This window comes from Paroedura picta, chromosome 2 (genome assembly GCF_049243985.1).
Source record: "Paroedura picta isolate Pp20150507F chromosome 2, Ppicta_v3.0, whole genome shotgun sequence".
Lineage (NCBI taxonomy): Eukaryota > Metazoa > Chordata > Lepidosauria > Squamata > Gekkonidae > Paroedura > Paroedura picta.
In genome coordinates, this window is record NC_135370.1 from 162,322,154 (window position 1) to 162,349,989 (window position 27,836).

The 27,836-nt window shown below is 45.7% G+C and overlaps 1 protein-coding gene across 3 annotated transcripts in view; it reads left to right on the plus strand.

Moving 5' to 3' along the window:
• Positions 1–27,836, plus strand: part of TUNAR (transmembrane neural differentiation associated intracellular calcium regulator) — a 69,089-nt gene that overhangs the window by 7,847 nt on the left and 33,406 nt on the right. Inside the window, exons 1-2 of one of the 3 annotated variants that reach the window (XM_077323607.1) lie at positions 3,587–3,743; positions 3,907–4,198. In XM_077323607.1, coding sequence (XP_077179722.1) covers positions 4,187–4,198 — 12 coding nt within the window. In that variant the 5' untranslated portion in view covers positions 3,587–3,743; positions 3,907–4,186. Of the gene's footprint in view, positions 1–3,586; positions 3,744–3,906; positions 4,199–27,836 lie in introns of those variants that run through there. The other 2 variants (XM_077323606.1, XM_077323608.1) reach the window with 2 other exon arrangements.

Below are 27,836 nucleotides of genomic sequence, written 5' to 3' on the forward strand. Positions count from 1 at the left end.
GATTGTATGATCGTTGGCACGCTGCCTCGAGTGATAAAAAAAAAAATCCCCCCCCCTTCTCACGGGCCCGATTTTCGGCTGAATTAATGTGTAAAAAATAAAGGGACTTTATTTCAGCAAACGGGCTTTTATGTGGTTTGTGCTTAGTGACTAAAGGTGAAGGACTGAAGCCAGGGAAGCCTCTAAACAGAAAGAGGCTCGCTGGTGCGTTTATCCCCGCTCGCTCGGAGAAAAAAAAATGGCGATCGCCTCGCCGGAAGTTTGGAGGACAGGCTCAGGAGGAGGGACTTTGAAGAACCCGCAACAATGGTAACGCACAGGTCTTTAGCGCTAGTGTTGCAGATTGGTTGCAGGAGTGTATCGCTATCCGGAGGGTGAATCCACTTTTCTGGATTCCCCTGAAAGCGCTACAACGAAGCGCTTTTTGCTGATTGGTTTCAGGAGTGTTGCAGATTGTCTGCGACGTCGTGCGTTAAGGCAAATTAGTAGCGTTTTCAATTAGCAACCATTGTGCTATTTTGAAGCCGTGCGAAATGGCCCTCAGTATTGTCTATTCAGACCGTTAGCAGCTCTCCAGGGTCTTGGGCAGAGGTCTTACACATCACCTACCGCCCAGCTCTTATGACTGGAGATGCCAGGGATGGAACCAGAGACCTAGCATGCCAAGCAGATGCTCTGCTATAGAGCCACGCCCCCTCCCCGAACCAACACAGTAAATAAATAATCTCAGGGGTCACTAAACACAAAACAAATGAGATTTGAATAAGGGGAAAGCACTGCAAAACCACCATTTTTAGCAAGGAACCCAACAGATATCAATAATTTGTTTTTCATAAAAGAGCTGGGAGGATCAAGCTATACGGGATTCTGAGCAGTTCATAGAACCAGTAGCTGTTCGAGCCCCCGGTTACATTAGAATCATAGAATCATAGAATCATAGAGTTGGAAGGGGCCATACAGGCCATCTAGTCCAACCCCCTGCTCAATGCAGGATCAGCCCTAAGCATCCTAAAGCATCCAAGAAAAGTGTGTATCCAACCTTTGCTTGAAGACTGCCAGTGAGGGGGAGCTCACCACCTCCTTAGGCAGCCTATTCCACTGCTGAACTACTCTGACTGTGAAAAACTTTTTCCTGATATCTAGCCTATATCGTTGTACTTGAAGTTTAAACCCATTACTGCGTGTCCTCTCCCCTGCAGCCAACAGAAACAGCATCCTGCCCTCCTCCAAGTGACAACCTTTCAAATACTTAAAGAGGGCTATCATGTCCCCTCTCAACCTCCTTTTCTCCATTCTACATTCTGACCAAGTGGTGGAGAGAGGAGCTGTAATTTGCCCATCTCATGCCCATAGTTACAATTTGTCATAAGGAGTGCACTCTGGTTGCCAACTGGCCCTGGAGAAACATGGCTTGGCCCTTCGTTAGAGGTCTAACATGCGGAAACTGGCTCTTCATGATGTGGGGGTAGAACTGGCAAATAACATCCGATTGACCTTCTGTTAACCCTATTTCTATATGACAAACACTGGGAAGGTTTGATCCCAGATCTTCCAAAGCCTGGGAAAGCCTTGAATCCTGGGTAAACATTTGCTCTAATAAGGAAGGCAAGTACCTCTAAGGCTAAGCATCATGCCTGCCGCTCACCACTGAGCCAGCAGCCTCTCCCCATCTATGGCTCACTAATGGTTCAGGGAATCCAGTGGAACGTCCATTGCTTGCAGATGTGCTTGAAACCCAGCATCATCTTTTTGTGCCAACCCTGAAACATTTGCAGTAAGCTGGAACCCTTACATAGAAAGTTGCTTGCAATAAATCTCGGGGGGGGGGGGGGGGGGGGTCAAGTTACAATTTGCCAAGGGTCTCAAACACACTCATCTTATATTCCAGTATAAACTTCCATGGCAGGGACAGACAATGCCAAGCTGCCTCTGAAAAGCTCTTTCCTTGGAAACCTGATGGAGTCGCCATAGGCTGCCTGCCACTTGATGTCACTTCCCACCAACCAGACGTTCATGAACTAGAGCCAACTGGCTCAGATGCTTCTGTCATGGGCCATAACTGGGCAGACATTTACACATGAGGTTAAGGGAGGAAAATGTTACATAACAGGGTTAGAATCATAGAATCATAAAATAATAGAGTTGGAAGGGACCTCATGGGTCATCTAGTCCAACCCCCTGCACTATGCAGGACACTCACATCCCTATCGCTCATCTACTGTAACTTGCCATGGTCCTGGGTTAAAGGACCATGACATGCAGAAAGCACACAGTAATGTAACTGGTGGAGAATGATGGCACGGTATAGCTCAATTTCATTCAGTCTTGGATGCTGAGGATGCTCAGTACTTGGATGGGAGAACCTGCAGAAGAAGGCAATGGAAAACCACCTTGGCTTCTCACTTGCCTTGAAAGCCATTTGCTGGGGTCGCCATAAGTTGGTTGCAATTTGACAACATGGAGCTACATCACATGTAATTATGTGTTCAAATGTGTGGGGGGAAACTACAGAGACCGGTCGCAATAGCAGTAAAATAGCCATTACAGAAATGCCCCCAGATAACACCTGTAATGACCAAGGAATCCCAAACCCTTGTTCAGCCCTGGGAGAGAGGGGATGCCCTGTCCAAACTCTTAGTCATCCTAGTTCCACAGTCTCACTCTAGAGCAGGGGTAGTCAACCTGTGGTCCTCCAGATGTTCATGGACTACAGTTACCATGAGCCCCTGCCAGCAAATGCCTGGCTACCCCTACTCTAGAGGTTCCTCCTGACCAGGAGGGTTTCTTCGTGCCAACTGTAGAGAAATGCTTTAGCCTGACCTCCCCGGAGATATTACAAGTGTCCAAACCATATATCCCCACACCCAGTTCTCACTCTATAATGCCATGGGATTCCATCCCATGAAGTCAGATGGGAGCAGACACAGAGGGATCGTATTTGTAGCTGTAACTGAGGCACTGCCGTCGGTCGGATGACAAAGCCTTCTTAGTCGGATCACAAAGGCTTCTCCTAACAAACTGGGAGTGGGGGGCAGGGGAGAAATAAAACCCTCGCCTGTCCCATCATCTGAATCCAAGCTTCTCTGCTCTCGAGAGGGAAAGGGGTGGTGGGGGGGAATGTGTAGCAATCCGGTCAAACCTGCAGGGCAACTGAGAGTGGATTGTGGGAGAATTAAATAGGCGTGCGGTTGAGGAGCTGTGGGGAGGGAGAAGATGCTCCCGTCTCCTCTGCCTCTTCCCCTCCTTAGTGCAGTTTGGGCTGTGGTCGAGAAAGCATCTGTGTGGCTCCCCAGAGTTAGTTGCTCAGCAACCGGAATCAATTAATATGCTCTGCAGAAAGAGCAGGGGAAGCCCAAGCAGCAGGCTGGGAGAAGGTAGGGCAACTCGTGCTCCTCACCTTTGAAACTGACCCCCCTTTCTCTCCCTCTTCGTGGAGTACAGTTCTGCGGATCATTTCCCTTTGGAATCCAGAGTCTGAACTCCCCTTCCCCCTCCCCCCTCCCCAAGTGATTCAGACAAATAGCCCGTGGCCCTCCCTTCTCCGGATTGGAAGATTTTCCATCACGCTGAATGTGTAGCCTCTATCGCTCCAACGCAAAGAGAGAATTTGTCATGCCTGACCTGATACAGGTTAGGGAAGGGAACAGAGGGAGAGCTGGGGAGAGTCACTGGCTGTGCCAAACCGAGTGACAAAATCAGCACCCGGTCAGTTAGCATAAAGTTTGTTACAAGAGAATTTGCAGGTAAAAATCAGCACTTGCAACAGCGTACAAGAAAATGCCTGTTCTTTTTCTGTGTCCTTTTTGGACAGCCGATTCAGAGCTTTAATAAGATCCTTCTTCTTCTCTCTCTCTCTCTCTCTCTCTCTCTGTCTGTGTGTGTCTCTCTCTTTCCTTTCCCTTGGAGTCTTTCGGATGACAGCTGAGCTCTTGGAATGAAGAACTTCTCGAAGCTGATTGGAAATGGCGTGGCAGGGATGAAGCTTCACTGGAGGAAATATACCTCCCAACGAGGAAGATACCATGTGCTGTAAGGCTCTGACTTCTGGTGACAAATGCAAGGCTAGAGAGAACTTGGCCGCTTGGCTGGGAAGGATGGGTTGGACAACCTTCACCCATTCCAAAGGGCGTCGGGATGCCATGATGAGCTTAATCTCTGCAGCCTGCTTGGTGATTCTCTCCTCCTGATGCACTGTATGGTAAGGCCTTTCCACTCTCCCCATAGAGAAGGCTATTGCTGGTTCGCTGGCTTTCATTTCCAAACGAAAGTGTGCAGGATGACGCTCAGCCTTTCCCTAGTCCCAGGGCCCACATCCCATGGTCCAGTTGGCACTTAAACGTCATAACTGATGTCTTCTAAACATTGGTGGGGCGATCCCTCATTATCTGTTTTGAGAGGGAATTTAAAATTATGGCTTTGATGCTGCCCATTCCTTTTAGATGGATAAGTCGCTTGGTGGGACTTATACATAACTCACTTGCATGACTGAAGCCTGACATTTGGGTGTTTCAATCTATAGTCAGGCTAAGGTGGTGGTTAAGCATTTCTGTATGTACGAACAAGATACATTCAGGTCGATAGCCGTGTTGATCTGAATCTGTGTCTGACAAAGTGTGTCTGGCAAAAAGGCTAATGCCATTTTGGGCTGTATCAACAGGGGCATCACATCAAAATCACAAGATGTCATAGTCCCATTGTATACGACAGTGGTCAGACCACACCTGGAGTACTGTGTGCAGTTCTGGAGGCCTCACTTCAAGAAGGACATAGATAAAATTGAAAGGGTACAGAGGAGAATGACGAGGATGATCTGGGGCCAAGGGACCAAGCCCTATGAAGATAGGTTGAGGGACTTGGGAATGTTCAGCCTGGAGAAAAGGAGGTTGAGAGGGGACATGATAGCACTCTTTAAGTATTTGAAAGGCTGTCATTTGGAGGAGGGCAGGATGCTGTTTCCGTTGGCTGCAGAGGAAAGGACACACAGTAATGGGTTTAAACAACAAGTACAACGATATAGGCTAGATATCAGGAAAAAATTTTCACCATCAGAGTAGTTCAGCAGTGAAATAGGCTGCCTAAGGAGGTGGTGAGCTCCCCCTCACTGGCAGTCTTCAAGCAATGGTTGGATACACACTTTTCTTGGATGCTTTAGGATGCTTAGGGCTGATCCTGCGTTGAGCAGAGGGTTGGACTAGATGGCCTGTATGGCCCCTTCCAACTCTATGATTCTATGAAACTATGATTCTATGATTCTAAGTGTGTCATGCACATGAAAGCTTCTCTCTGGAATAAAACTTGGTTGGACTCAGACTTTATTCTCCTGATGGATACATTGCTTATCCTTTGTTAGATTTGACTCTCAAAAGCTTCCATCCCGACACTCTTGCGCTACTGGACTTGGATCTGTTTCACTGCAGACTAACAGGGCTATCTGATGAAACTTTACCCATCCTGGGACTTTTCAGATCCTGGTTTCCTTGGACTTCTCATATGTCAGACTTGGCTGCTATCAGGAAATAAAGAAAATTTGGGGAGGAAAAAAAGGTTCATTACAAAGAATCAATTCCCAGAGAGCTGGAGTGTTGTAGTGGTTAAGAGCAGCGGACTCTAATATGGAGAACCGGGTTTGAGTCCCAATTTCTCCACATGCAGCCAGCTGGGTGACCCTTGGTTCCCCCACTTGCCTCACAGGGTGCCTGTGGTGGGAAGAGAAAGAGAAAGGTATTTGTAAGCCACTTTTGGAGCCCTTCAGGTAGTGAAAAGTGGGGTATTAAAAAAAACAGCTCTTCTTCTTCTTACTGAGTCATTTTATCTGTACAATCATCTTTTGGTACAGGTAGGTCAGCAAGTGCACAGGGAAAGCACTGTGTGAAAAAATAACAAATATAGATTTACCTTTGCAGAGATTTCCACAATTGTGGAAGCACTTCTGAGATTGCGGCGGAAATTGCTACAAAGAAATTGCTACTTTAGGTAGACACAGTACTTTCTCTATGCAGATGCAAGCATGGAATTGCTGTTGTTTTGTACAAGACTGTAAGCCAAATGGAATTTTCTCTCCTCATGGCTGCAGTCCTGAGTAACTTCACTAAGTCCCATGGTACTGAAAGGAACTTCTACATAGATTTGTTTGGGATCAAGCTGAAAGGTCACTTTGAGTCATGAAACACATCAGTCCACAGTAGAAAAGAGCAAGAGTTTGCCACATATGTTGGTAATACAACTAACCTTCTTGATGTCTAATTCACATTATGTGACCCTCGCAGGAGTTGAGGGCTCCCAAATGTTTTTGAAAGTCATAATGTTTCTGACTTTCAAACAAAAATACTGTTGGGATATTGAGGCATAGAAGAACCATGACGTACAAATTGAATTATTTGGAGGGTATTGTTTTCTTTTTACAAAGATTGGTTGCATAGTTGTATATTCTTTCAAGGAGGGTGTTTCTTTTCTAACTTAAAAAAATGATTTGAGAATTCATTTCTGACAGTTCTTCAAAAATGCAAAATGACCAAATGGAAAATCACATATTTGTTTGCCAACCCTATATTCATGTTAGGACCAACGAGGGATTGCAGTGTTGTGACAAGTATGGTGCCTGCTACTAAAATCCTTTGCTCCAAAAAACAAGATGTTTTGCTGAGAGAACGAGGTTGTATCTAGCCCTGATTTCAGCATGAAGGACCTGTACAGTGGGACGAGTGAAGGCTTAATGAGATTATTTTGCTAGGTGTCATCACAGAAAAGTCCCTGAAGTTCTTAGAGGCCTAGGGAAGTCACAAGCCAGAAAGGTCTTTTCATTAGGGTATTCTGAGTCCAGAAGGTAGAATTGTTATTGTTGTTGTTGTTAGTTGTGAAGTCATGTCCGACCCATCGCAACCCCATGGACAATGATCCTTCAGGCCTTCCTGTAGCATTAGAGCTAGGCGATTAATTTCACAAGGACAATTGGACCAAGCAGAACTGAATTAAGGCCTGGCACAGCAAATAGGAGCTTTCGGCAGACCAAGGAAGCAGTAACACCATGGGATCCAGATTCACAAGAAGATTTGAGACTGGTTTACCTCCCCTGATGTCCCAGCAGTGGAATATTCATCACTTGATGACGTCTGCCCAAATAGACTCCACTGAAAAATGTTAGTATTTGAAGAGATGTGATATGGCATTCCATCTGACAGCCCAATCACACAGGCAACTCATCAGTTGGTGGCTGCAGTTATCAGAGGATGGCAATGTAGGTATAGGTCAATGCTAACCTAAAACATGTTGGTAGATACAGTTGCTAACCTGTGGACATGAATGACTAGATGCAGTAGCAGCCGAGGCAGGTGTAGGATTAACCAATATTGATATAAAGAAAAATACTTCCCCGTCATCATGTTGTATACATCTGGTCAATTTACTGTTCATATAAGCTCACCAGTCAGAGATTAGTTATCAGCTTGTTGGGAGTTAGATACAATCATGTTCATAAAAGCTTTAGGTCTGAAAAATCCATAGGTCAAAAAACCTACTGAAAAACCCCTTAGGTTAAAATTACTATATGATAAAACAATTAAAAATGGGCAAGGACCATAGAGAACAGTAATTGAAAACAGTAGCTGGATCCGTTCTGGGCCCTGTGTTGTTCAACATATTTATAAGTGATTTGGATGAAGGAATAGAGGGGGTGCTTATTAAATTAGCAGATGATACTAAACTGGGAGGGGTAGAAAACACAGCAGAAGACTGAATCAAGATACAAGATGATCTTGACAGGCTGGAAAACTGGGCTAAAATGAATTTCAGTAGTGCAAAATGTGAAGTTCTGAATTTAGGTAGGAAAAATCATATGCATCACTATAGGATGTGTGAGATTTGTCTTGGCAGTAGTATGTGTGAAAAAGAAAAGATCTGGGGGTCATAGTATACCAGACACTGAACATGAGTCAGCAGTGTGACTCGGTAGCTTAACAGGCAAATGGGATTTTGGGATGTATCAAAAGGAGTATAGTGTCTGGATCATGTGAGGTGATGATACCACTTTACTCTGATTAGACCTCACTTGGAGTACTATGTTTAGTTTTGGGCACCACAATTGAAGAAGGATGTAAACAAACTGAAGCGTGTCCAGAGGAGGGCAACAAAGATGGTGAAGGATTTGGAGACATATAAGGAAAGGTTGAGAGAGCTTGGTCTGTTTAGTCTGGAGAGAAGATGACTAAGATGTGATATGATAGCCATCTTCAAGTACTTGAAAGGCTGTCACATAGAGGATGGAGCAGAGTTGTTTTCAGATGCCCCAGAAGGTTGTACCAGAGCCAATGGGATGAAACTAATTCAAAAGAATTTCCAGTTAAACATCTGGAAGAAGTTCCTGACAGCTAGAGTGGTTCCTCAGTGGAACAGGCTTCCTTGGGAGATGGTGGATTCTCCTTCCTTGGAAGTTTTTAAGCAAAGGCTAGATAACCACCTCACAGAATTGCTGATTCAATGTGGGGAGGGGATCATCTGGGCATGGAATTGGGGTCACTGTGGGTGGGCAGGTAATTGTCAATTTCCTGCATTCTGCAGGGGGTTGGACTAGATAGCCCTGGAGGTCACTTCCAGCTCTATAATTCTATGATTCATTGTCCTTCAGCCCAAGATCCCTGCCGTCTAATTTACTTATTAAGTATATTTGTAGTCTGCTTTTCTGCTGTGAACTGGATTCCCCAAGCTAACCTGATCCCAACAAATGCTAAGCAGGGTTGGTCCTAATTAGTTCTTGGACAGAAGACCGCCAAGGAAGTCCAGGGCTGCAACACAGAAACTGGCTATGGGTTTAATGGGTTTAAACTACAAGTACAATGATATAGGCTAGATATCAGGAAAAAAAATTCACAGTCAGAGTAGTTCAGCAGTGGAATAGGCTGCCTAAGGAGGTGGTGAGCTCCCCCTCACTGGCAGTCTTCAAGCAGAGGTTGGATACACACTTTTCTTGGATGCTTTAGGATGCTTAGGGCTGATCCTGCGTTGAGCAGGGGGTTGGACTAGATGGCCTGTATGGCCCCTTCCAACTCTATGATTCTGTGATTCTGTGAAGCCACCTCAAAATATCTCTCGCCTATAGGGTTGCTGCAACTCGGTAGAACTTTCCCACGCCACCATTCCAATTTTCTGACTAATGGGAACTCAAAGCATCTAACAATATACTGAGAAAAAGAATTACAACCCATGAGAAAGGAAGGGAGGGGGGTTTCCAGTTGCCCAGCAAAAGATAAAAAAGAAAGAGGGTGTTGCTTTTCCTAATTCCTGACTCCTCCTAGCTATGCCTATAGCTAGCCTGTCTTCCTGGTGAATCCAGACGCTTCATATTGCCGACCAACAAAAAGAACCAATGTGCCTACCTGTGCCTGCAGAGGGCTCATGGCTCAGTGGCAGGACATCTCCTTTGTATACCAAAGTTCCCCAGTTAAAAAGAGGTAATAGGAAAGTTCTGTGATTGAGATCCAAGAGAGCCACTGCTGTACAATTTTGACCTCGGCTGTTCCAGTGTTCTGACTCAGTCAAAGGCAGCTTTATGTGTTCACACACCGGAGATAACCTTCCACTAAGCTGCTCAGACCATTTCTGACCCAAGCTCTGGATCACCAGACCAATCCCCTGCACATTCCTGAAACAGTATTTGAAAACAGGGACACAGACTGGGTGCACATTGTTGCAAAAATCAAAATCAAATGCTACCTTGAGCTGGCTCAAGGTAGACTCAGCCTTCCATCCTTCCGAGGTCGGTAAAATGAGTACCCAGCTTGCTGATGGGGGGTAAAACAGGAATGACTGGGGAAGAGAATGGCAAACCACCCTATATTGAGTCTGCCAAGAAAACGCTAGAGGGCCTCATCCCAAGGGTCAGACATGACTCGGTGCTTGCACAGGGGATACCTTTACCTTTACCTTTACCTTGAGCCTGCTTGCTACTGATGTCTTCCTGGAATTAGATACATGGAAAGGGACTGGGCTAGAAACACTATAATTGAAACACTATAATTGAGACTGCTGCTAATTATAGGTGTGGTTTCAATGCTTTTAATGCTTTTTAAATGTTATTAAATTGGACGGGAACTAACATCAGTTTAATGTTGTAAACTGCCCTGAGCTGACTTTGGTGGAAGGGCAGTATATAAATCAAATCAATCAATCAGTCAGATGAAAACATGTATTCACATGTTGCAAGGAACAGAGAAGTCGGTTTCTGGTGGCGGCAGCCAATGACAACATGCAGCTGTTGTTTCAAAAATGTGGGGGACTTTTATTGAAACATTTGGCGTCTGACTATGTTAGAATGATTCTTATTTAGGCTGTGAATTCTTCCTAACCTGATACTAAGAGGGGGCTTAATGTCTGCTTGCTGAGAAAAGCTGGAATTACCTGTAGAGAGCAAAATGAATGCTTGGCGTGTTAAATATGAATGCTGTCACTCACAATTCCCACTAGTATTGACAAAAGAAGAAAAAAAAAACCATTAATAGTTCTGCAGGTAACATGAACAAGCAATAACATCTCTCTTATACCTACAGACGTCATAAGGATTTTGTCAAATAGTTGGTTGCTGGGTGGTTTTCCACCTTTGCTTGGTTCATGTGTTTAGAATGGTCCCTCCCTCCAGTAGATAAAAACGCAAAAAGCTGTTGTATACTGAGTCAGACCATCAGCCTCTCAAGGCCAGTATTGCCTACTCTGACTGTCAGCAGTTCTCCGGGATCTCACCTCCAACCAGATCCTTCTACCTGGGGATACCAGGAACTGAACCTTGTACCTTCTGCATGCAAAGCAAGTGTTCTACTACCAAGCCATCCCACTGTGTCCATCCCACTGTATAAATTTTACATCCATTTCTCACCTGCTATCAATAGAGAGCGATGCCCCCCCCCCACCCTTGCTTCATTATACTGGCTACATGATCCTTCATCAGATGGTACGCAGCAAGCAATGCCATCAACCCTCTTTAAAACAAGCAAAGAAAAAGCAGAGCCAGAGCCAGTGCTACGAGGAGCAAAACACAGTGAAATGTTCCCCAAAATAACTTGGGATGCAGTCTTTCAGAGAATATTCAGGCTGGTAGTTTGTTTGTTTTTTTTGCTTAGAAAGCTTGTCACAATTGTCTATTGCTAGTCTTATTAGGAATTTATTTTATTTGTTTTGGCACTTTAAAAAAAAATCTATTTTCACCAGCCAGACACTGGGAAGGATCATTCGCTGCAGTGATGCTTAGTGGAAGTCTAGGTAGATGTTGTGAGATGGACACAGTGGTGCTTTTACAGACGGAGAGATCAACCCTTGCAGAAGAGCTTCCTGCAAAGTTTCCTTTTAACAGATGTTCCTGAACTCTGGCTGCCTTGCTATGCTGCCACCGTCACGCTTTCCCAAAAATAAAGCATCTGTAACGCTAATGTTGGAACAAAACGGGCCATCAGCACCTACATCTAAAGACCAGAAGGAGTAAATCACCCAAGCAGTTTGCAGCTTTGGTGTTCCCTCCGGAGGGAGGCCAACCTAAGGCCAAGTCTCCATGTTATTTAGCATATGACAAAAGCTACCCTGTTCAGTGGTGTGCTTTATTATAGTCCCGACTCCTGACCTACTTCGTTGTGAGAGTTTGGGGGTCTTTTGTGCGGTTTCTAGTGTGATGTGGTGGTTTTTGAGTTTGGTTGTATTTTGCTTTGAAGGCCTTTGAGGAGAGGTCAAAGCTCTGTGGCTGAAACCATGTGCTTTGCAAACAAAACATTTCAAGTTCAGTTCCTAGAATCTCCAGTTAAGGACTGGATTGTCTGGAAATAGAGATGCCCATCTCCAGGTGGGACTGGGGGATCCCCTGGAATTATAGCTTATTTCCAGACTAAAGGGATCACTGCCTCTGGAGAAAATATCTGCTTGGGAGAGTGGACTCCATTGCGTTATTGTTATTGTTATTGTTATTGTTATTGTTATTGTTATTGTTATTGTTATTGTTATTGTTATTGTTATTGTTATTGTTATTGTTATTGTTATTGTTATCGTTATCGTTATCGTTATCGTTATCGTTATCGTTATCGTTATCGTTATCGTTATCGTTATCGTTATCGTTATCGTTATCGTTATCGTTATCGTTATCGTTATCGTTATCGTCGGTTGTCGGTTATCGGCTCATGGCGGGTTATAACACATATAAAAACCGCAATAAAATACCCCAGTAAAATTCCACTATAACCAACTAGAACAATCCCATAATGTCTCGAAGTGGCAGACTAAATCTAAATAAACTCACCTACCATCCACCAAGGGGGGCGTGGGGACGATGACCATAAACCCGCTGGGGGGGGGTCCAGCACTTCCTTAGCACGCCGGCCTCAACCACAGATCTGGCAGAAAAGCTCTGTCTTACAGGCCCCATGGAACACTGAAAGCTCCCGCAGGGCCCGTAGCTCTTCCGGGAGCTCATTCCACCAGGTTGTGGCCAGGACCAAAAGGCTCCACTGAGGTCCCTCCCTGCCCCAAATCCCACCTATTCCAGGTATTTCCCAATCCAGAGCTTCCAACCCTACCTAGAAACTTTGCAGAGGTGCTAATATAACAAAAACTGAGTCCAATAGCACCTTTAAGACCAGCAAGGATTTTTTCAAGGTGTGAGGTTTTGAGTGCAGGCACTCTTCTTCAGACTGAATGAACAACCCTCATAAGTGTAGAGGTATAAGGCAAAATAAATTGCGGCAAATCAGTAAACTGTGTCATAATATCCAAATTAAGCCATATGATACCATATAATAATCCTTTGCTACAACAGCTAATCAGTCCTTTTGAGTTCAATTGTAGTTACAAAAACGTTGGAGAAATAAAACTGTCCATGTTAGTAATTAATGGCAGACACTTTCCCAGTTGTGAAAAGAAATAATTAAAAGAGACTTTGGTGCTATTAGTCAGAGCAGTCAATGTCTGGCTATCTGAGTTACAAAAACCTACCTTTGGAAGCATATGTTTCCAGCCTTGGTTCCAGCATCTCCCGTTAAGGAGCAGCTGTTGGGACAGACTTTTCCCTGCACGAGATCCTGGAGTTTGGCTTACCGTTCACACTGCTTAGACAGCCCAGTGACCTGACTCCTCAGAAAGCCACATCGTTTGTCTTTGTGCAGTGCTGAGAAGCATTATACACCCTCCCAAACCCACTGAGACCCTTCTTGTAGTTAAGTCAAGGATGTAATTCTCATTAGGGCTGCTCTATTATTATTAAGAGCCTCTTGTGGCGCAGAGTGGTAAGGCAGCTGTCTGAAAGCTTTGCCCATGAGGCTGGAAGTTCAATCCCAGCAGCCGGCTCAAGGTTGACTCAGCCTTCCATCCTTCCGAGGTCGGTAAAATGAGTACCCAGCTTGCTGGGGGGGTAAACGGTAATGACTGGGGAAGGCACTGGCAAACCACCCCGCATTGAGTCTGCCATGAAAATGCTAGAGGGCGTCACCCCAAGGGTCAGACATGACCCGGTGCTTGCACAGGGGATACCTTTACCTTTACCTATTATTATTAAAGCCAGCTTGGTGTAATGGTTAAGAGCCTGGTTTGATTCCCCTCTCCTCCTCCTCCACATGGACCCTGCTGGGTGACCTTAAGCCAGTCACAGTTCTCTCAGAACTCTTTCAGTCCCATCTATCTTACAAAGTGCCTCTTGTAGGGAAAGGAAGGGAAAGGTGACTGTCAGTCACTTTGAGACTCCATCAGGTATAACAAAGATGGAGAATAAAAATGTACACTTCTTACTGTGCAAACCTCAACCAGCATAAAATGATCTCCCTCATGGATCTGTTTAGGGTTGCCCTCAGCAGACTAGAAGTCTCATTTTAGTATTCTTAGTATCACAGCCACAAGATTGGAACCAGATTAAATGTCCTGCCAATTACCACTAATTTCCTCTTCCGACTGCATATGGGGTGGAGTCAGGGGTGAGTGGGATGGGGGGCAGGGAGGGCTCTTAGGGGAGTATAATGGAGTCCTCCCTCCAGAGCAGCCATTTTCTCCAGGGGAACTGATCTCTGTCGCCTGGAGCTGGACTGTCAAGCCAAGGGATCCCCGGGTCCCACTGATTTGCCTCTGATCCTGTTCCCACGAGCCCCTCATTCCCCTGTCTCCCAAGGAACAGCATTTGGGGAGGAGATCAGTGGGCTGCAGTAGGACAGGGAAAGCAGGAATGCCTTGCAGGAGTGAAATTTTTTTGACACCCTTCATCTCCTATTGCTGGGAAGAAAGATAGGTTTATAATGTTGTAAGTAAGAATAAAACTAAACCACGACCATAGTTGCAAACTACAGGGGAGGGGAAAACCCCTTTCCATTATTAGAAACGGGATCTGTCTGTCTTGGGCACAGCTGTGAGTGTGTTTGTATCTGGTGCCATTATGTGGCAACCCCGTAGGTAGTCAGGAAGGATTTCTGGCAAAAAGGCAAAGGGAAGCATTGCGGCTCTGCTCTGCTGTGTTATATACGTTGCTGTCCCTGGCAACCCCGTAAGGTTTTCAAGTCTTTGCCTGCCTCTGCAAAGTGACCTTGGAATTCCCTACAAGTACTAGCCAGTGCTGACCCTGTTTAGCTTCTGAGATCTCTTAAGAGGGGGCTAGCCAGGGCCACCCGGGTCCGGATGATTACCATCTACCAAGATGGCGGTCGGCCCAGTCTTCCAGAGAAGAAAACTTTACCAGACGGCCGCTTCTTCCTACAAAAGCAACACTTCCCCTTCGAGGGTCCGATAGCCTTGTGGACGCACTACACCAGGGGTAGTCAAACTGCGGCCCTCCAGATGTCCATGGACTACAATTCCCAGAAGCCCCTGCCAGCATTCGCTGGCAGGGGCTCCTGGGAATTGTAGTCCATGGACATCTGGAGGGCCGCAGTTTGACTACCCCTCCACTATACGATGCCTGACTGCATCCTGAGAAAACACTTTGTTTTTGAAGCGATTCGTGTTACTCGGCCTTAACATTGGGGCAAACCTTTCCGTACAACAACCGTGCCGCAGAGAAGTGACATGAAAAGTAACATGACTGAGAGCAGCTCATGTGAGTAAAGGGTTTGTCAAGTCGAGTTGGTTGATTGTCATGGCAGCAGCTATTAAGCTTGGGGCGTAATTCCCGTTTCTCTTCTAAACAAAGTCTCTTTAATAACGTTTTTTTTTTTTTTTTGCCCACATCAATCTCTCTTTACTGTGTAATTACAACAGGCAAAGTAGGTCAATAATGGATATCCAAATATTTTAAGCTCCGTTTTAAGCATTATTTAACAAGGGGATGTTTTCACACAGCAAAGGTTGCCATTAGTACAGGTCCAGAGGCATAAGTAAATACGTTTTAAAAAGAGCTGCTCATATTGTAATAGGTCATTTTTTTTCCCCCATTTCGCGACATCAAAAAGACAACCTAAGCTGAAGCACTGGGATTCTTTTAATCAGTTTGCTTATCTAAGAAACTGTGTTTGGCTGAATTTTGCATTTTTCCACAGGTACCTTTTGAAGAGTTGGTTTTTATACTCGGCTATTCATTAACCAAAGCAATCTCAAAGGGGCTTACAATCACCTCGGGATGTGGTGGGTTCTCCATCTTTGGAAGTTTTTAAACAGAGGCTGGATAGCCATCTGACGGATTGGCTGATTCTGTGAAGGCTCAAGGGGGTAGCAGGTTACCGTGGATGAGCGATAAGGTTTTGAGTGTCCTGCATAGTACAGAGGGTTGGACTAGATGATCCATGAGGACCCTTCCAACTCTATTATTCTATGATTCTACCTACCCTTCCTCTCCCACAACTGGCACCCTATGAGGTAGCTGGGGCTGAGAGAGCGCAGAGAGAGCTGCTGTGTGAGAACCATGCTAACAGGACTGTCACTAGTCCAAGGCTACACAGCTAGCTACATGTGGAGGACTGAGGAATCAAACCTGATTCTCAGGTTAGAACTCGCTGCTCTTAACTGGTACACCAAGCTGGTAGGCATGAAACTTTTTTTGAAAGAGCAGCATTCTTCTAGGGGAAAAAAACACATCACCCTGAGCCGTATGGGAGGGTGGTATATAAATTAAACAACAACAATAATAAAAGGCTATTCATTTTGTCACAGAAAAAGGGTGCCAGGAGTTATTGTAGTTGCCATTCTGAAGAATTTCCACTCCTCTGGTCCTCAAAACAGCAGTCCCACTTTGCAAACAGGCAACCTCTTCCCATTTCCATTCAGCTTTAGCAAATAGCCTTCTGTGCGTGCTGGCAAAGGGGAATGTGATCAAACCTTGGATTGAAACAGCAAGAGAAACGGCACTAGCAAAATGGATATGCGAGGCAGTTTGTTTTCTTTTTTAATACAATCAGCCAGCAAGAAATGCCCTCCAAAAAGGTCACGTTAGTATTTCATGGCGGAAGGCTGTCCACCAAATCCAGTTGGGAGGGATTCCCATACCCTCCCTCCCCTCCGAGGAACAGGGAGGACTACATTGGAGGTAGGGTTGCCAACTGGCCTGGAGAAAAATGATCTGTTCCCTTCACAAAAACTTAATATAATGTTATTTACCCGGTGATAGACCAGACATTTCCTCCCCCTCCCAGTTTTCTGGAAAGCCTTTAAGGAGGAGAAGTCTCCGATTCCATCTGAACTGCAAACTATTGACCTATATTACTTCCGTTTGCCTTTAGATAAGTTCCTAGCTGCCATGGCTCCCAGGCTAGCTCTTATTGGTCCGTAAGGAAAATGTTGTGCTACTTAGTGCTCCTATGACTCCTCCAGCATTCAAAGTGTTTCATATGCATCGCCATGACCGTTTATGCCCTGGGAACTGCTCTGCCCCAGCGCCTGTGCAGGAGCACAAATCAGGGGCAGATGACGTGCACCAGGCCAAATGCTCCCCCATGTGGGTGCAGGAAGAGGTGGGGCAACCCGCCACAACTAAAACTCCAGCCTGTAGCCCAGCATGAAACCTCCAGTGCATAAACAGTCCATGGTAAGCATTAACAATCGTTCTGTGATGAGGTCCTGCATTATTATACCCAATGAGGGGCAAAGCCCGTTGTGTCCAGGAATACATGTGGGGGTGGGAAAAGTAAGTGGAGAGGTGTTCAGTCTGGAAAGATGTGTGGCTGAAGGGGTGTGTTGTGTGGGTAGTGGCTGCGTGGCCGGGAATGAGAGTGTGTGCCTGGAGAGATGTGTGGCAAGGATGTGTACTCCACAGGCTTAGTAGAGTGTGGAAAAGGACTGACCTGTGGGAAGCGAGGTGTGGCTGTTGTGTGTGTTAATCAGAGGAAGATCTCAGAGTAGATGACATGCTTCATCACAATGCGGTCAGATTGTGGGAGGAGCATTCCCTGCTCTGCTCCAGGGGCAACATGGACCCTGCGGTCCGTGGAACGTCTGACTCTGACATGGCAACATTTAGTTGGGTTGAATGGAGGTGAAGGGCTGAAGGGTGAGGTAGGGGAAGGGTGACACGGGACAGGTGGGGGGGAAGGGTGATGTGGAAGAGGTTGAATGGGGAATATGAGATGGCGGTGGGCGTAGGGGGGGTGGGAGTAGCAGCAGCATGGCTAACTGGGAATCGGGGCATGGATGAGTGGGCAGGTGGGTGGGTGGGAGGAGGTGTCGTCTGGGTGCAGAGGAATGGGGGATAGCTGGGGTGTGGGTAGATGAAAAGGGGAGTTTTGCAGGCAAGGGGGGGAGTGAATGGCTGGTCTGGATCTCACAGTGTGACTCTGAGGCATTGTACAATTTTGAAGCCCTACCTCCAAACCTCCAGGAATATTTCCAAACCAGGGGTAGCCAACCTCCTGGTGAGTCCTGGAGAGCTCCTGGAATTACAGCTCATCTCCAGACTATAAAGATCAGCTCCCCAAGCAGAAAGGAGGTTGGCCAGGGTTGCTGTGCAGAGGAAACATTAAACGCCTCCCATGCAGGTTGTCGTGGAGTTGAAACACTTGAGGCCTAACCAATTGGGGCTGTTGTGCAGATGAAAAAGGAGGCGAAAGAACCTCTGCGACAGCACCCATTTTCATCTGCACAACAACCCTGTGCAGTAGGCCTCAAATCTACAGAGTCACGGAGAAGAAATACACATGGCTCGGCTGCATCTTCCCTCCAGCAGCGGGGCCGGCCACAGCAGTATTTTAAGTGAGAAGGGGCTTTTCTGTGGCTTCCCTGTCAGCCAACAGAGAGGGAAAGCCATAGAGATCAATCTCAATCCCTGAAGTTGTTCCTTGTCATTGATATTCAGACGTTTACTGCCTCTGAATGTGAAAATCCCATTAGCCACGGATGGAACATTAGCCACTCCAGGAATTTTTCTAATCCCCAAGCTTCTGACCCTCCCTGACAATTCCTTCCACAGTTCTATTACCTGCAGTGTAAAGACACAGCTGGAGCAGGGGGACCAGGGCTACAGATGTGTCTTCGTAGTTTATGTCGCTCTGTATTTATTGTGTCTTTATGCAGATATTTGAGAATATTCATAAATAAATCCAAAAAGGTAATGGAAAACTATCCTGCTGAGGAATATCAAAGAAAAGCCATTTATTATGTGAAATTTGCACAGAATATTAATGGCATTATTTGTGCCCAAAACTGGGAAGATCTGACATGGGTGGGAAATGGATGCCTTTAATAAGGATGCGGTAACTCTTTGATTGGAAGTAATCTCTCAAATTTATATGAAGGAAGGGAAAATTGTTTGGAGGGTTGGCGGGAAGCGATCCCAGGAATAAATCAGGAAATGAGGGAAATTCAGTTCTTCATCCTTATGCTATCAATAAAGCATTCTATCCACCGAAGGGACAGCTTTTATTAAGACACCAGTCTTTTTTGGAAATAATTCTATCACAATATGTCTGTGAAGATAAATCGAGGGGTTGGAGCATCTACATATGCAAACAGCAAATGCCGTTCCGTGTGAAAGAGCTGCAGATGATTTAAATGATGGAGCGCATTGTTTTCCATCCAGTTTAACTAGATATGAGATTATCAGGAGGAGACAATTCAATTAAGTGCACTGTTCTCGCCCGTTATCACGTCTTCTGTAACCACAAGCCGGATAAACAGAAAAATGAAAACATACATCAACTAGTTAGTTGAGGAGATCTCAACTTGTTTACCTGAGGTCTCGACTCATTTGTTTAGGACAGGGGTGGGCAAACTGTGGCCCTCCAGATGTCTATGGACTACAATTCCCATGAGCCCCTGCCAGCAAATGCTGGCAGGGGCTCATGGAAATTGTAGTCCATGGACATCTGGAGGGCCACAGTTTGCCCACCCCTGGTTTAGGAGATCAAAAATGTGAAGGAAAGGGATCGGTACATACTGACAGGGGCTCATGGGAATTGTAGTCCATGGATATCTGGAGGGCCATAGTTTGCCCAACCCTGGTTTAGGAGATCAAAAATGCGAAGGAAAGGGATCGGTACATACTGAGCCTCAGGGGAGTGCAGTATATAAATACAATAATCAAATAAATAATACTGTGATATCCCTAAGGAAAACACCGTTATGCCTTTCCTGTTTAACATATCTGTGTCATATTTTAGTAGGAGCCCCTTTCTGGTTTAGGAGATGAAGTAAAATAGTGGTCCCTAATTTTTTGAATCTGTGGCCCTGAGGAAATTTTGAGAATAAATAGTGGGTGCCACAATAAAATAGCTGACATGGGGGATGAACAGATCACAAAATGGCTTCCGTGGTGGTGGGTCCTACTCACAAAACACTGGGACGGTTCCTCAAAGTTTTAAGATGTTCCAAGACAAGCTTCCTCCTCAATACAGGAAGTTCTTTCAAGATGGATATTTCCTGCAGACAGAAAGGCATACTGCATGTATAGAATAGAGTTGGAAGGGGCCATACAGGCCATCTAGTCCAACCCCCTGCTCAACGCAGGATCAGCCCTAAGCATCCTAAAGCATCCAAGAAAAGTGTGTATCCAACCTTTGCTTGAAGACTGCCAGTGAGGAGGAGCTCACCACCTCCTTAGGCAGCCTATTCCACTGCTGAACTACTGCATTACAACTCTCTACTCTAGTCTCAAGGTCATCGGCTCTTACAGCCAGGTAGGTTAAATCAAGGTAGGGTGTCATCTTCTAGACTTAATGGGGATGGAAGAAAGCATTTTTTTAAAAAAATGCTGTATGAACTTATTTCTCCAGCAATAGTAGCAGTAATAACCACCAGTACCTGTGACATAATGGTCAAACCTCTAGGAAGAGTTGGCAACTCTCACATTGACCAGAGACTCCTGACTGTGTTAAAGGCAATAAGCAGGCACCCACACAGCCTCTATCTTCACTTCAGGCCATGGACAGCAGAAGAACAAGGCAGCAACCCGCCTGAGGTAAAGTAGAAAGGAGAATGGCTGGGGAAGTCAGCACCCTCATGCAGAATCTGCTCATGCAGATTCTCCACCATTTTGAGCAAGGAGAGGGGCTAGGGGGTGTGAAGGGTCGTCATGACCCTTAACCTCTTAACTGAATCAGCAGGAGTTAGCTGAACCTTGACATGGGACGCCAGCTTGGTGTAGTGATTAAGAGCAGCAGACTCTAATCTGGAGAACCGGGTTTGATTCCCCACTCCTCCACATGTAGCCAGCTGGGTAGCCTTGGGCTGTTAGAGCTGTTCTCTCAGAGCAGCTCTCTCAGAACTGCTAGTCCCACTTACCCCACAGGGTGTCTGTTGTGAGGAGAGGAAGGGAAAGGCGTTTGTAAGTCTCTTTGGGTCTCCTTCAGTAGTGAAAAGCAGGGTATAAAAACCCAACTTCTTCTTCTAGTCCTCAGCCTTTCCAGCCAGCATTGACTCCGTCTTTTCAGAATTCACTTTCAGCTTGTGTACTCTTATCTTTTGAGCACAGTAATCAGGCAGAGGCTGGTTACTTTACCCCATAATGAGCTGATGTTGTTTCTTAGCTGAGAGCCAGCTTGGTGTAGTGGTTAGGAGTGCGGATTTCTAATCTGGCATGCCGGGTTTGATTCCCCGCTCCCCCACATGCAGCCAGCTGGGTGACCTTGGGCTCACCATAGCACTGATAAAGCTGTTCTGACCGAGCAGTGATATCAGGGCTCTCTCAGCCTCACCCACCCCACAGGGTGTCTGTTGTGGGGAGAGGAAAGGGTAGGCAAATGTAAGCTGCTTTGGGCCTCCTTTGGGTAGAGAAAAGCGGCATCTAAGAACCAACTCTTCAAGGCAGTAATATCAGTAATGTGGGGAGAGGAAAGGGAAGGTGAATGTAAGCCGCTTTGAGACTCCTTCAGGTAGAGAAAAACAACTCCTTCTTCTTCTTCTTCTTCTTCTTCTTCTTCTTCTTCTTCTTCTTCTTCTTCTTCTTCTTCTTCTTCTTCTTCTTCTTCTTCTTCTTCTTCTTCTATGAGAATTTGGCATTTGGGATTCTTACTTGATTAGTAGCCCATTAATAGGGATGGGAACTTTGTAGTGGCCCATCTATTTGATTCTCTGTTTTAGAGACTCATTTCAGAAGCATCAGAAAGCTTCCAGGCTACTTGATAGACATGTAGATGGTTTATAACAGATCAGACCTGAGTCTATCAAAGTGAGTCCTTTCTACTCTCTAGCAACGGCTATCTAGGGTTCTGGTTTGAGTTCTTCCTTATCACCTAGGGAGGGGTTATGGCTTAGTGATAGAGCACCTGCTTGGTATGCATAAGGTCCCAGGTTCGATCCCCACTATCTCCAGTTAAAAGATCTAGCATCTGCTTGGCTTGCAGAAGGTCCCAGGTTCAGTTCCTGGTATCTCCAGTTAAAAGATCTGGCAGTAGGTAATATGAAAGACTTCTTCCCGAGACCTTGAAGAGCCACTGCACAGACAATACTGACTTTCATGGATGAAGGCGCTGATTCAGTATAAGACAGTATCATATGTTGATAAATTGTTCCTTGTGTTCAACCAGAGTATCAAGGCAAAGTCTGAAGATGTGCTGCTTCAAATGAATTAGGCACGGGGCTCCTTTGCACTTTGTCTTGAGACTGCTGTGTATCAGTGCTTCCCAGTGTACAAGTGCTTCCCAAACATGCAGCTAGGGTTGCCATCCCTGTGCAAGCATGTGCCAGGAGGTTTTTGCGGGGGTGGAGTTTTGAGAGCATGCAATGTCATTCCAGGTGATACTCTAGTAATTTCCCCAATCTCCACAGTCTTTACCATGTAGATTAGAGAATTCCTAGACAGGTATGGCAGATAAGATATCTGATCCTGGCTGCAGGGTTGGCATGGAAGATATGATGTCACCTCTGGGTGGAAAAATAGTGGATGTGATGTTACTGCATAGGAATCGTTTCTATCTCTGTGGTCTTTTCTGTAGAGTTTATGGGAAATTATTAGACCATCATCCTCAATGCCATTTCACTCCCATTGTTTGTCTCCTGAAATTATCAAGGGAGGGGGGCTGAGCCTGGAAGCAGGACATTGCCCACTGCCACCTTGCAGATGGCATACCTGTATGCAGCCAAAACCACCCTTCCTCCGTGTGTGATTCATCTGAGGCTGGTGCAGAGAGATAAGCTGTGTATGTAGCAGACCCAGAAATGCAGCATTTTGCCATTTGGCCAACATTTGCAGCCCTCTTATCAACCTACCAGACCTGAACTGGCTACTGGCTTGTCAGGCCCAGTCACTGTGGAGCAAGTGGTACCGGCCACTGATACCTAGCAGGGCAACTGGGATGTGCAATTTCACTATAGCCCAAAGAGACTGTGAATTTCAATCCACCCCCTTTTGCATTGATCTTTGCCTCATGGGAAGACGGGGGAGGGGGGGGGAAATCTATACAGTATGCATTTTTTCTAAACAACAACACAAGGGAATTTGTTTAACATTCTCAGTCATTCCCTGTTATGTAACTAGTAGCAGAACACAGGGAATGCTTTGCCAATGTGGGATCTGTTGAGATGCAGAACGCAAACCGAAAACTTTGAAAGAAAGGGAATCGCTATTTGTATTCAGCTCTCGACAGAGAAAAAACATGAAAAAACTAGGACCTCAACCTTTAATCAGTTTATGGTTACAAAGGGAGGCAATGTTACCCAAATTGCTGGGGAATCATGAATATAGAAAGAGGCTGGGTAACGCAGGATCTTTTCTTCCGATGTTTACGGGGTCCTTTCCTGGAAAAGAAGGTTCTTAAATGAAGACAACAATTAAGCTTACACTCAAGGGGATTTATTGGGGGGGAATATCGGGGGACATTCAAAACACACACAGAAGCAAAAATATACAGCCACTAAGTTCTGGGCCAAGTTCAAGATACAGCACCTTTCTTGGATCCAGGGAGCCAAGATACAGGGTTGATGACATCAGGGGGTGGACAGGATGCCAGGTGTGGAGGGATCAGCACAACACACATGCAAAATTGAAATTTCAAAAAAACTTTAATGGCACATCATCAAAATAGGGGTAATTCATAATTAATTGATAATGATTACATAGTCTAAAACAAATGGGCCTCTTGTGGCGCAGGGTGGTAAGGCAGCTGACATGCTGTCTGAAGCTCTGACCATGATGTTGGGAGTTCAATCCCAGCTGCCGGCTCAAGGTTGACTCAGCCTACCATCCATCAGTAAAATGAGTACCCAGCTTGCTGGGAGGTAAAGTGATAATGACTGGGGAAGGGAATGGCAAACCACCCTGTATTGAGCCTGCCAAGAAAATGCTAGAAGGCATCACTCCAAGGGTCAGACATGACTCGGTCCTTGCACAGGGGATACCTTTACTTTTACCTTTAAATGAAACAAATAAGTAAAATAAAATAAGCAGCAACCAACAATAGATTCCTCCAGAATGCCTGGCAATTAGCAATTTCCACCAACTGTAGATGCCCCTGTTCTAGAACTGTTTCTTGACTAGCCGATTGTCCCTTTGTATCACAGTAGCCAAGAATTCGGCCACCAGTTCCATTATTTCTGGGGACCTATCAGCTAACAAATGTCTAATGATTCTGTCCATTGGGCCAGAAAGGTTTACCGTGATAGGAACAATAAGTTGTTGCCTAAGCAAAGAATGCGATGGGCAATAAAGTAAAATATGTGGCACTGAGTCAGGCCCTAATTGACAAAATTTACAAAATCTGTTCCCAATCGGTACCTTGCTATATCTGCCTGATAGAATAGCTGAGGGGAAGATGTTTAATCTAGCAAGCATAAAAGCACGACGATGGAGTGGGTTAGTAAGGTGCCAGATTTGGAGGGATCAGCACAACACATTTACACATTTGTGGTGTGAGCAAGGTTTGATATAGTGTTTGAAATTCCCGGGCCAGCCCAGTGACTGCCCACTAAGAGGTCCGTGATTGATGACTAGTTATGAGTTACGTATAAATCTGATAGGGCGGTTGGCATATGAGGTCACTGGAGTGGGAGGTATGGAGTCCTGGTTGGTAAATCCAGTAAATCAGTATCTGAAAATCCAAGGAGAAACTCAGATAGAAGCAAGCAACTCAAACCCATTATATAAATTAGCCTAAGTTTCCTGGGTGACTTTTCAAAGTTCCTTCCAAATAAAGGTATAGTAAACTGGTAGAGATGGTTTATAGTAAGACAGGAAGCGTACACCCAAGTGTGCTATAGAAAGCCATGTGTACTGGCAGTGTACGATTGATGAAGTTTGGTAGATTCATTACTGAATATGCAGATGCAAACGGCATCCTCCACATGGTTCCTGGATGCTCTCTGCAGCATCTGTTGCTGGGGGAAACCTAACATGGGCGGAAGTAGGAGATTTCTTCCAAAGCACTGAATGCTCTTAAAAATATTTCATCTATTTCCAGAGGCAACATGATCAACTGGTTCGAGCAGCGGTTCTCAGACTGTGGGTAGGGACTCCAAAGTGGATTGCAGCTCTCTTTCAGGAGTGTTGCCAGACCAGGAAGGTGGAGGAGGAGGAGGAGGAGGAGGAGAGTGAGCAGGTAGAGGATCCTGGGGGAGGCTTTTTGGCAAATGCAGGTTTGTCTCTGTATATATGCGACGTGGCCAAAAAATGCAGCCAGCTGCTCAATAATGTTACATATTCACCAATACTAAGCATGAAACATAAATTCTAAACTCATTGTCTTGCCACTGTGAGTTTCCTGAGTTTTATGATGGGGGGGAAAGGAAGGCATTCAACTTTGCAAGTAGATTCCAAACAAGTCTAGTCTAGTTATGCTTTGAGTGCCTCCTTGGTCTGGGGCTAGTCTTACAGCTCTCAAAGAAGGGCTCTTATAGTAACATTACTGTCCTGCCAGGTCAGTATCTTGTACAGTCTTCAACAGTGGGTGAAAACATTTGTTTACTTCACTTTGTTAGATAAAGTTTAGGTGGTCTTGTTTCTGTCATTCCTATTTCAGAAACAGCTGTGGTGCCCCAGACTGGAACCTCTGCATTGCACATAAAAGGTCCCAGGTTCAATTCTTGGCATCACAAAGTGACATATGAAGTTGTCTTATACTGAACCATTGTTCCAGTAAGGTCACTATAGGGATTTCAAACCAGGGGTCCTCAGGAGTTTTGGAGGGGTCTATGACCTTTCCCCTCCTGCCTTATAGGAGTTGGCCACAAGCTAGGGAACTGGCTGCTTCCATTGCTCCCCTCCCACCTCTGACTTTGAGTGAGTCCCTGGGAGAGGGAGGAGCCTGCATGCCTACTAGCATCTTAAACTGCCTTCTGCCCCCTTCCCTCCCCTCAGTCCTCCTCAAGCATGCCTGTTAACGTGAGTGGTAATGTCACTGCTGGTGCTATGTCACTTCTGTGGGCGTGGCAGGGAGGCGTGGCCAGCTGACATCACTTCGGAGGCTCGTCAAAGCCTGGAAAATTATCTCAAGGGGCTGCTCCATGGTCAAAAGGCTGGAAATGGCTGGCCTGCTTTCTTTGGAAGGTGCTGTCCATGGTGCTCACCAGAGTCTCAGGCCAAAGTACTTCACATCACTGACTCCTGGATCACTATAACCAGAGGTGTAAGGGATTGAACCTGGAACCATCTGCATGCCATGTAGGTGCTCTATCCCTGAGCCATGAACCCTTCTTAAGAAAACTGCTTTAGTCCCTGTATGTAATCTGTTTAATAGAGCACTGAAATACAGGTAAAAAAGTGAAGACGATGAGAAAAGGTGGAAGAATTTCATCTCCTTTCCACTTCTGCTCATTGACAGGGTCAGGAAAGAACGCAGCAACAAGAGGGGCAAAATACACAAGCCACACAAATCTAAGTGCACCCTTCAGTCGTGCAATAATGCATGCCGAAGTGGTGGAAAGGGCCATCAAGTTGTGACCACATGGGGTTTCCAAGGGACAATTAGAAAGGTGGTTCTCCATCGCCTGCCTCTGCATAGCATCCCTGGGCTTCCTCAGTGGTCTCCAATCCAAGGATTAACCTGGACTGGCCTTGCTTAGCTTCCAAGGATGTCATACTTTAATTTAAGGTGACCAGATTTTAACATTGGTAAAGCGGGACACCATTGACCGGGGGGGGGGGTTCTTGATTAAAAATCTGGTCTATATGGAGCAACAAAAAGTTTCATAGAACACATAGAACACAAAAATAGTATTATAATATTTTTTTTTAATTTCAAGATAAGTGCAATTTGCCAGGTGCCCCCAGATGTCCCTCCAAAAGTGGGACAATCTGGTCACCTTACTTTAATTGAATATTGCAGGGAAAGCCTTCCCTTTCCCCATCTGTTCCTCCTGCCAATCAGCATCCTAATATTCTGGGAAAGGATTGGAATTGTCCTCCTTTTGCTCTCCGTTCACAATCTTGTACACCTCTCCCATGTCCTCATATCCAGATAAGTACTGCTTATTGCGAGTTAACGATTTAATTCTGGGGAAAAGGTAATAAGCACAGATGTTCCGAACACCTGTAATTGCTTGTGTAATTTAGGACGGTAATTTTATCATATGCAGAGCAGATCATGCAAAGCCCTTTTCACTTAAGTGTCATTCTGAGACTCTTGGAGGGAGGGGGGGGGGCTAGAGGAAGTCAAAAGGATTCGATGGCAGAAAGGAGAGCGACCGGGGGAGATGCTTCATCCTATGTCCCGGCATCCGTTCTGCCACACTAAAGGGATTTGCTATTTAAGGGCTGCCTTTCTGCCATCAGAGTGGCTTCCTGAGTAGCAGCACTGCAATAGCCATTTGCTTGCCAGAAACCCACTGCATCCCGCTTTGCATCGACACTGAACAATGCGGGAGTAGTTTAGTGAGCAACAAACAGAAAGAGAGAGAGAGAGAGAGAGATTAAATCCGTTCCGGTGCTGGGAAAAGACTGCATATGGGTACTGGGTAGTCTGTCTCCTGATTTCTCAATCGATTAGTTGCATCCCAGTATACAAACATTGAAACCCGGATGCCCATGGTTGCTGGGCTATCATTTTAGAACAGGGGTAGTCAAACTGCGGCCCTCCAGATGTCCGTGGACGACAATTCCCAGGAGCCCCTGCCAGCATTCGCTGACAGGGGCTCCTGGGAATTGTAGTCCACGGACATCTGGAAGGCAGCAGTTTGACTACCCCTGTTTTAGAATCTTCACTCCAGGTCAAGCTTTCTTAACCAGGGTTCCATGCAACCCTGGGGGTTCTTGAAGGCCCTGGAAGGGTTTCCCGAATCGGTGGGAGTTAACTGTTTACATATATCGTTTTTTTAAATTAAATATTTATTGTGTGATATGACCAGATATGGTCAGGTTGACCTCCCTGAAAAATGGCCAGTGATGGGCCTGGAGGGAGTGGGAAGGGGAGGAGCCTTGGGTGGACATGTACAAAGCTCTGCTTCCCAGCAATATTCTGCATGATTGGACCACTTCTGGGGTTTCTCAAAGCCTGAAGGATGATTCATGGGGTTCTCAACAGTAACAAAAAGCTGAGAAAGGCTAC